General features: G+C 38.2%; 1 protein-coding gene across 9 annotated transcripts; it reads left to right on the plus strand.

Moving 5' to 3' along the window:
* Positions 1 to 3,031: 3,031 nt before the first annotated feature.
* LOC147556731 (uncharacterized protein At1g51745-like) lies at positions 3,032 to 7,751 on the plus strand. 9 transcript variants are annotated; one of them, XM_086657658.1, is made up of 4 exons: positions 3,032 to 3,238; positions 3,899 to 4,224; positions 4,688 to 5,655; positions 6,366 to 7,751. In XM_086657658.1, exons 2-4 carry the CDS (start codon positions 4,040 to 4,042, stop codon positions 7,481 to 7,483), a joined length of 2,271 nt encoding a protein of 756 aa, XP_086513784.1. In that variant the 5' UTR covers positions 3,032 to 3,238; positions 3,899 to 4,039; the 3' UTR covers positions 7,484 to 7,751. The 9 variants fall into 9 exon arrangements, with proteins under 9 accessions (XP_086513784.1, XP_086513789.1, XP_086513792.1 ...); XM_086657663.1 differs by having other exon boundaries at positions 3,079 to 3,238; positions 3,895 to 4,224; XM_086657666.1 differs by having other exon boundaries at positions 3,136 to 3,371; positions 3,895 to 4,224.
* Positions 7,752 to 8,737: the final 986 nt, after the last annotated feature.

Below are 8,737 nucleotides of genomic sequence, written 5' to 3' on the forward strand. Positions count from 1 at the left end.
TTAGGCAACCAATTGTTGACAGTACTTACAGTCGCTAGATGCATATAGTGAAGGAGATGTTCTTCGACCAAAGATGCAATACGACCAATTTTTCGGATAGGACAATTGATGAAGAAGATCATCAAGTCCGGACAATTTAGGGATCGTAGTGTTTAGTTAGAAACCAACTACGATCGTCGAATCACGAGGCGGTTCCTTGGTCCTTGGCAGGGACAAGCTCATGGGCCTTGACCGAGACTTGTCCCAGACCATTCCGAGATAGGTCTTGGAATGCGGGCCGAGATTTTTCGAGCCTTGACCCGAGTCGGAGCTTTTCCGCCAAAAATCCGAATTTTTTCTCCCGATTCTACCCAAATTTTACCGAAATTGTTCTGTGCCACCCGAAGGCCCAAAACATGTTTTTTTTAAAATTGATTTTGAAAATCATTAAAAGTCAAACCAAATTTTTCCGAAATTAACTCGGGCCGTTCGAAGGCCAAACAGAGTTATTCTTAAAAATTAATTTTTGAAATCATTAAAGATAAAACGAAACACACCATTAGCCAAATTCTTCGAATATAGACTTAAAGTCCGTATATGACATAGAGATGTTCAACAAAAGTATCTCCCGAATTATCATGCATATGTAATGGATAGTTTTGAATATTATATGAATGCATGTGATGTGAATGGGGAAACTAGTATGGCCGTAAAAGTTTTTTTCCTTTATTCTTGTTTTAAGCACAAGTGAGTGCACGATGTAGTAATTTTAATTTCAAGTTTTATACGATCTACGTATCGTTCAAGTCTTGTAATTAGAGTTTAGGATCTAGGAGTCCATTTGAAGAAGCTCAAGGATGGGATCCTAATTCGAGTGGGAGATTTCAATGGAGGTTCGAGGATGTCGATCTAGACGAACTAAGGCGAAAACAAGAAGAATCCTAAGAAGATTAGATCTTTTAGGACTAGAGGTCATACTAAGATCTATATGTGCTTGATTTGCGCGAGCGCATTTACTTATTTATTTACGTTTTATGTCGTGGACGGTTAGTTAGATAAACGTTCACTACAACGCATACTGGAAAAACGTAAAAAAGTCCCTAAAGGAAATTTTGAGTAAAATGCCTACCCAGATTAAGACACCCGTTGATCCCTTGACAATTGATGGTGGGTTTGCCTCCGCAGAGTGTCATTTTTATCTTGGGACAATGCCGGTATACCTATGACAAAGGTCTACGCGTCTAAACGGTTTTACTCAACGATATCAGCAAAGAGTTTTGGATACTCGAGGCAAAATGATGGATTTGACCTTCTTCAATGCAATCCATCAACCAAGAGTAATAAGAGTATGACCAGTGAATGAGTTCACTCACCCAGGACAAAGGGGTTAAGGGCAGGGCCCTAGTTTGCTTAACTCCGAAGAAATGGGATCTTGGAATCATGTTATTCAATTAGAGACTGTTTTATATTGAATAATGTGGGAAACTGAATTTTTCAAAAAACGGTAACAAGTTTTAACTTTGCAATTCTTTCATGTAGTTTCAAAAGGGTTATTTCCCAAATAGCCCCCAACTTTGTGACCAGTTTACTGCTTAGCCCCCTACTTTATAAAAAATACCTAGATGGCCCACTTTTTCAAATTTCGTTATAACACCGTTAACTAGTCATCATCTCTCTCTCATCCATCTCATCTCTTCTCTCTACCACCTCATCTTCTCGCCACCTCATCTTCTCGCCACCTCATCATCTTCATCGGCGGAAGTCGCCGAGCGACCAATTTTTCGGCAGGCGACTTCAAACAAATTTGTTTTCTCTCTCCTCTATCTCTCTAAATTTTTTTTCTTTCTTCTCTCTCTCTCTCGAACTGTTCTAGAGAGAGAGAGGAAAGAAAAAAAATTTAGAGAAAGGAGAGAGAAATTAATTTTTTTTGTTTGAAGGTTGCTGGCCGGAAAATTGGCCGGTTGGCGACCTTCGCCGGTAAAGATGATGAGGTGGCGAGAAGATGAGGTGGCAGAGAGAGGTGATGAGATATAAGAGAGAGAAATGATGACTAGTTAACGGTGTTATAACGGAATATGAAAAAGGGGGCCATCTGGGTATTTTTGATAAAGTAGGGGGCTAAGCAGGAAACCGGTCACAAAGTTGGGGGCTATTTGGGAAATAACCCGTTTTATAATGACAAAGTGAGGGGCCTTCAACTTTTGTTCACTTCTCGACAAGGAAAAGCTGAATGAGAACAACTTCCTCGAATGGGAGAGGAATCTGGAATAGTTCTCAGAATGATCGCGCAGATCTGCCCCTTAGGGCTTAGTATGGCCGATCACATTAGAGTAAGGGAGAGAAATAGAAACTAGTTCCTATTTCAAACAAAATTCTTATTCTGATTCTATTTGCTTTTTAGGAAACCTAATTAGGATTGAACTGTAACTTTGAGATTCCATATAAGGCCCTCATTAGAACAAAATAAGGTGCGGAGAATTCTCAACGAGATTTCTATCTCTACAACATCAAGTAGAGAAACAAAGAGAGAATTAGTCCCAACTATCTATCTAGTCTAAAGAAGGTGTTCTTCGTCTAACCACCATTGGAGTTCTAGCTAATTTGAAGGTGGGAGATCAAGTTGATTACTCGATGTCTCAAGTAGATGAGATACATTTGGAACTTTTGGTCTTCTTATATTCAACCATTTAAGTCCGTGGGGATAACTATTAAGGTAACAATCTCTACGTTTACTTAATTCATATTATGCTTGTGCACGAGACCCTGGAGATACTAGTGTTAGACATTAAATGTCTGAGATTACGCTTAGAACGCTTGGAGACATCATAACCCAACATATAGCAATAAAGAAATACTGCTACGATCAATATCCAATAAATAATGTCATAATAATAAAGTGTCATTCATAGACATATGTCACTCCATTTAATTTTTGGTAGTCATTTATGAATTTATGGGAAGTACATTACACCATATTCATCAAAAAAAAAAAAAAAAAAAAAAAAAGTACATTACACCATAAAAAAAAATGTCTAATCCAAGTATCCAACCCAAACAAGAGAATTGTTCGAATATGGTGCACATGAGTTTAGATCAAATAAGTCAAGAGGACTTTATGTCCTCTAAAATACGCCTTGTGTACAATACGCATCCATTACCCAACTTGCTCTTTTTCCCTTCTCTTCCTTCTCTCTCTCTCTCTCTGCAACCACTCAGTTTCAACAGCCGTAAAAAAGAAAAAAAGAAGATACCCTGAAAGGTACGTCCAATACTACTCCGATCCAAAACGATGACACTTTGTACTTCTCTCTATCCTCTTCCTCCATAATCTATACTCTAGAGAGAGAAACCAATGTTCTAGAGAGAGAAAGAGATAGACATAGAAGAAGACAGTAGGTTCGTCATCCATGAACGTAAACCAACAACACCTTTGATATTCCTCGAGTTTGATATTTAGGGTTTTATAACAAAGTGAATTCTGTTCGACGTTAGACCTAAAAGGTGACGAACTACTCTGTCATCTTGTACCCAAACACCGCGCCTTCACACACCCAATCTCTCTTTCTCTCTCTCTAAACTCTAAACTCTAAACTCTAAACTCTAAACTCTAAACTCTAAACTCTAAACTCTAAACCCTGAACTGAACAAGAAAGAAGAAAACAAATGTACAACAAAATGCAAACTTATCTCTCATGTGAACTTAGATTTGTAAACTTCAGCTTTGAAATATTCATTTATTTTGATTGCCTTCTATCTCTTTTTCTTTTGGTTTAGCTAGTTTTAGGAATTTCATCTGATCTATTGATCTGACTGCATTTCCCATATGGGTTAAAAAATCTAGGTTTTTTTTTTTCTTTCTTTTCCTATTTGCATTAAAGCTGAGACCTTTATTTGTTTTTGTGATTTTTGTGTTAGGAAGGTTTTCAGAGTATCTACTTTGTAAAGGCAGAAACTTTTATGGATTTGGAGAATATAGATTTGTTGATAAAGCAAGGTTGGGACTGTAGTTTAAAAACAGTGATTTAGTTTGTGAGTTTTTTTGTATTGGAAAGAAAGTGACATGGGTACTAAGCTTAACTCGAAGAAGATCGATTCCTCTGTGGGTGGGTTGGTTTGGGTTAGGCGTCGAAATGGGTCTTGGTGGCCTGGGAGAATAGTGGGGTTGCATGAATTGTCTGGAGATTGCTTGGTTTCGTCTAAATCCGGAACTCCTGTTAAGCTTCTTGGAAGAGAAGATGCAAGCCTGTAAGTATTTCTCTATCACTTGTTAGCTTCAATTGCCGCCCATTACTTCATAAGCTATCCATCTTGTTGTCTAGTAAATGTTTTGAATTCTTCGAAAAATGTGTTATTAGGCTGGCTTATGATTCAAATGACTCGTTTTCGGTTAAAAAAAGAACCCAACTTTATTTCCATATTTTCATAGTTGGGTATGAGTTAAGACTGTTAAGTAATACATCTATCCCGGTAGTAGCTGCTAAGGTTGCATGTCCCACAAGTAGAACATATTTCTCATGAATGGCTTAGATTTAGCTGCTGCTCGAATGATCCTGTTAATGCTCTTGCTTAAGATTCAAAAAAGTATTTAGTCTACCCTGTTTATTGGATTGGATCAAATTTCCTTTCAATTGAACCTCTGTCCCAACTTTTAGAGTTGTGTTGCTATTTGTTTTCGACATGCTTGTAAATTGTTGGTTTGGGCTTTCAGGGACTGGTATAATCTTGAAAAATCGAAGCGGGTGAAAGCATTTCGTTGTGGGGAATTTGGTCAGTGCATTGAAAAAGCAAAAGCTTATGTAGCTAATTCTAATAGGAAAGTTGTGAAATATGCTCGCAGGGAAGATGCTATCCTTCATGCTCTAAAAATTGAAAGTGCCCGTGAAACTGAAAAACATGATAAGTATAGCATCGGAAATGATGGTGTTGATAATTGGATTAGACAGGTAGGAAATAATAACAGTTCAGGCATAGAGAGCAATTATATGGATAGGGAAGGAATTAAGCTTGAAGGCAATTCAATGCAAGAGCTCTCTCAATCTGGTTTGTCTTTTGAAGATCCAAATGACAATACTCATAAGGTTCAACTTTCGCTGAAAAAGAGACGAAAAACCCCAAATGATTCAGAGGATGATGGAACTGGGAGGACCAAACGCATGAGAGGTCTTCAAGATCTAGTAAATGGCGTAGAAGGGAAGGCCAGTAATCATATCCAGACCAAAAGGTTTGTTCAACTGGATTGTGTTTCAAACGGTGAGCGTAAAATTAATAGATTTTCTAGTGGAAGTCACACAAATAGCAGCAAACACTTCTTGTCTCTTAAAAGAAGACGATCTCAGTTGGCCAACATTTGTGAAACCGTGAAAAGAAAAAACCGGCGTCGTCAATTGAAAAAGGTCTTGGAGAGCTCAACAATGGTGTCTGTTCCTATCTTTTGTGATGAAAGTGCTAGTTCAAATCCATTATCTTTCCAAGGAAAAAAGGACAGAAAGGTTTCTATACTAAATTCTACGGAATTAAAGAAGAAAAATGATTCATTGTTAATTTATTCTAGTGCAGTGCATCGCCATTCAGATTCAAAGAATAGTGATCTTTCTAGCATGTCAGATATCCGGAGGAATGATTGTTTTGATAACTTATTTGATGTGCCGTTTGTTGACGAGGAAATACACGCCGAAGGTATGGTCCATATGAAATGTATGTTTTTATTTTATGTATAAATACTTCACCCTTCTTTTCGTGTTCTATAACCAAGGGGATGCCGAACATACATAGTTGGCTGTTCGCTGAAACTAGCTAGATTGTAAAATTTAAGAAGAATAATCTGATAAATACGTGTCTGCTTCGACCTATAAGTTGGCTGTAAGAATGACCTTTACATGCGCCATAAATAGGACTATGTTTTACTCCACTTACTTTCTTTTTAATCGATGGAAACGTTGTATATAGTGCAGAAAGTATACACCCTCTTCAAAGGTCTATGATTCAACCCTTACCTTAAAGTTTCATCATGAGCTTCAGGAGAGGGGTCCGAAATCTCACTTACTTGCTTTGTAATTCAAATGATTCAAAATAGAATCTGATTTTTTGGAGATCATAGCCAGATTATGAGTAGAATATCAGGATCAGACTTAGCTTATTCTCAATGTTTCCGTCAGGGTTTATGTGGAGAAAGAAAATATCCCCTTTAAGGCTTGAAAACACTTCTATAATATTCGGTCATTGGAAATTGTCTATACTTTATATCCTTGTCCATTCTTCAGCATAACATTACCTTTTTGTTGGAAGTTGGAAACTGATTCTCAGCACCATTTTCACTATTTACTTCATGTATGCTAGCTTTGTGAACAAGAAAATCTGGTAAAACTAACGTTATATTCCAATTTCAGGGTTTTCTCCCGTATATGCACCTTCTACATCTAAACAGCTCCATTCTGTTAATTCGGGTCAAGTTGGATCAATATCCTTGAGGAGTGAGGAACTCAATAAATACATCTCCACTATTGACGTTCATCACAATAATATCATTCAGAGGACAAAGAAAGGCACTTCAAAGTGGAAGTCGAAAGGAAAGAGGAAATTGAGAAGATCGGAAAGAAAAACATGTAAAAGCCTGGAGTCTAGAAGATCAGTTGACAGGGATGGGTTGTCTATACATATTGGCCGTGGCATTCGCATTAATACCTTGAATGAGCCCAAGTATTTGGGTTCCATAGGATGTGGTTCACCAAGTTTAGTAAACAGAGAAGGTCTCATCCGCTCAGCAGACTTGAGAGGCAGCAAATTCAAGTCCCTGTCACGTGAGAAATCTGTGGTGGCAAAATCAATGTCTGAGATCAAAAGTTTACCCGTTTCACCCCTCAGGCTTCCAAAGTTAACCTCCAATCGCTGTTCTCTTTTCACTAGTAATTCCAGATACGAGATTTCAGATATGTCCAGCACAAATTTTCATCGGGGTCCATTATTTGATGTCGATCTTGAAGTAAAAGCGAGCTACAGTGATCAGAATGTACCTCTAGTTTCTCTTATGAGCAAATGGAGTGGTAAAGCCATTATAGGTAATCCCCTAACAGTTGAGGCTTGTGACGATGGTTACTATGATCTCCTGGTGAGTAGCATAGACTATCATCCAACAAGTAGCAGAAACAAACTACTTGACCTTCTAAGAGAAAGTTTTTCAGATCAATTGATAGTCACAGAAATGGAAGTTGATAATTTGAGACAAATTGATCGGTTACATCTTGAAGCTCGGAGGAAAAGGCCCGTGAAGCATTCAACAGTTAAGTCTATGTTGTCCTCGAAGAAACGTTCCAAAATCAAGAAACCTGGAAACCCATCAAAAAAGACACGAACTTTGTCTTCATTGAGCATTCTTCCTAAGCAGGAAGAGGATAAAAGGAAGCCAGTAATAGAGAAATTGAAAGGCACTGTAATGACTTGTATCCCTCTGAAGCTTGTGTTCAGTAGGTTAAGTGAATCACTGAAATGCTCAAACCGAATATTTTGAATCCACGGGTGCCGATATCCAACTTTCTCTTACAAATTTGCAGAACAATGAAGAATTTTGGTCCCTAGGTGATGATCAATGAAGTTTTCTGTAGGCAGAGGTACAAGGTAAAGAAACTACAATACAAATCTTAACATTCTGATAATGTCCAAGCTTAATCTTGTATATTTTAACATGGGGATCTTTGATATTTTGGACATGGTAGGGCAGGCTTTGTTGATCTGTATATGATGTAATATTTCAGTTGTAAAGAAATGTTCCAATTTTAGGTCTTGGATGTTAGGATGCTTTAAAAACGATTTTACCCTGCAGCAGACAGATTTATGTTGTTGGTTTTGCTTTGAACACAGTTCTTCTTCCCAAGTTTAATGGCACAGAGAAGGCAAAGTCAATGGTGTCCAATTGAGGATCTGTTTACAGATGGGGAGAGTTGTTTGTATGTATGACCCTCTAATGTGAGAAGGTTGTATATACGGGGACAACAAAGCAACATATCTGTGCATTGTGTGTAAAGAGAAGAAATATGACTTTACGTGAATTGGTCTAGGGTATGTGGTTTCCAGCGGAGGGATTTAAGCTGGGCTTACTATCAGGTTTGTTGGAAGAAAAATGTGTTGGTCTGATGGAACTTCCTGTGAGGTAAAAGATGCGATAGAAATCACCAAGTCAACATTAGAAGAGGGTTTAGAGAGAAAAAACAACCCAAACCCAAACGGGAATTTTTGGTTGCCAATAGCAGAAACCGTAGTGTCTACAGAAAAGTTCCCCTTCTGAAGTTGGGAGCGCCTAATAGCACAGGCTAAAAGTGCTGTCAGCTTCTCTCCTCTGTAGGTAGCCCATCACTCACTTTTTTTAGGGCGGCTTTGCCACTTTGGGTACAAAGAAAAATACGAGGGAATAAAGACTTTGGTCAAACAAGTTTTGACCTTAGAAAACACTTTCAGTTTAAGTCTAAAAATCAACGAATTCATTATCTACTCCCTATTCCTCTTCTCCATATTTTAATCCTTTCCCCTCATTTTCTCTCTCTTAATTATCTTAATGAAGTCCGGCAGTCATCTTCATCCTTCTGTCACCTAGGGTTTACCCCTCTCTCCTCATTTATTTCCATTCCATCCTGGATTGCTTCATTCAGATTCCAAGCTATCAAAATGGGATCGAAAGTTTCTCCACTCTGAAACGGGGCGGTGTAGCTGTCAGTGTTCTTCCCCCCACTAAAACCACCTCCGATCATACTGAAGGAGATGTCCTTCG

This window comes from Eschscholzia californica, unplaced genomic scaffold (genome assembly GCF_041429995.1).
Source record: "Eschscholzia californica isolate CP2 unplaced genomic scaffold, dmEscCali1.0.p SCAF_2, whole genome shotgun sequence".
NCBI classification, from domain to species: domain Eukaryota; kingdom Viridiplantae; phylum Streptophyta; class Magnoliopsida; order Ranunculales; family Papaveraceae; genus Eschscholzia; species Eschscholzia californica.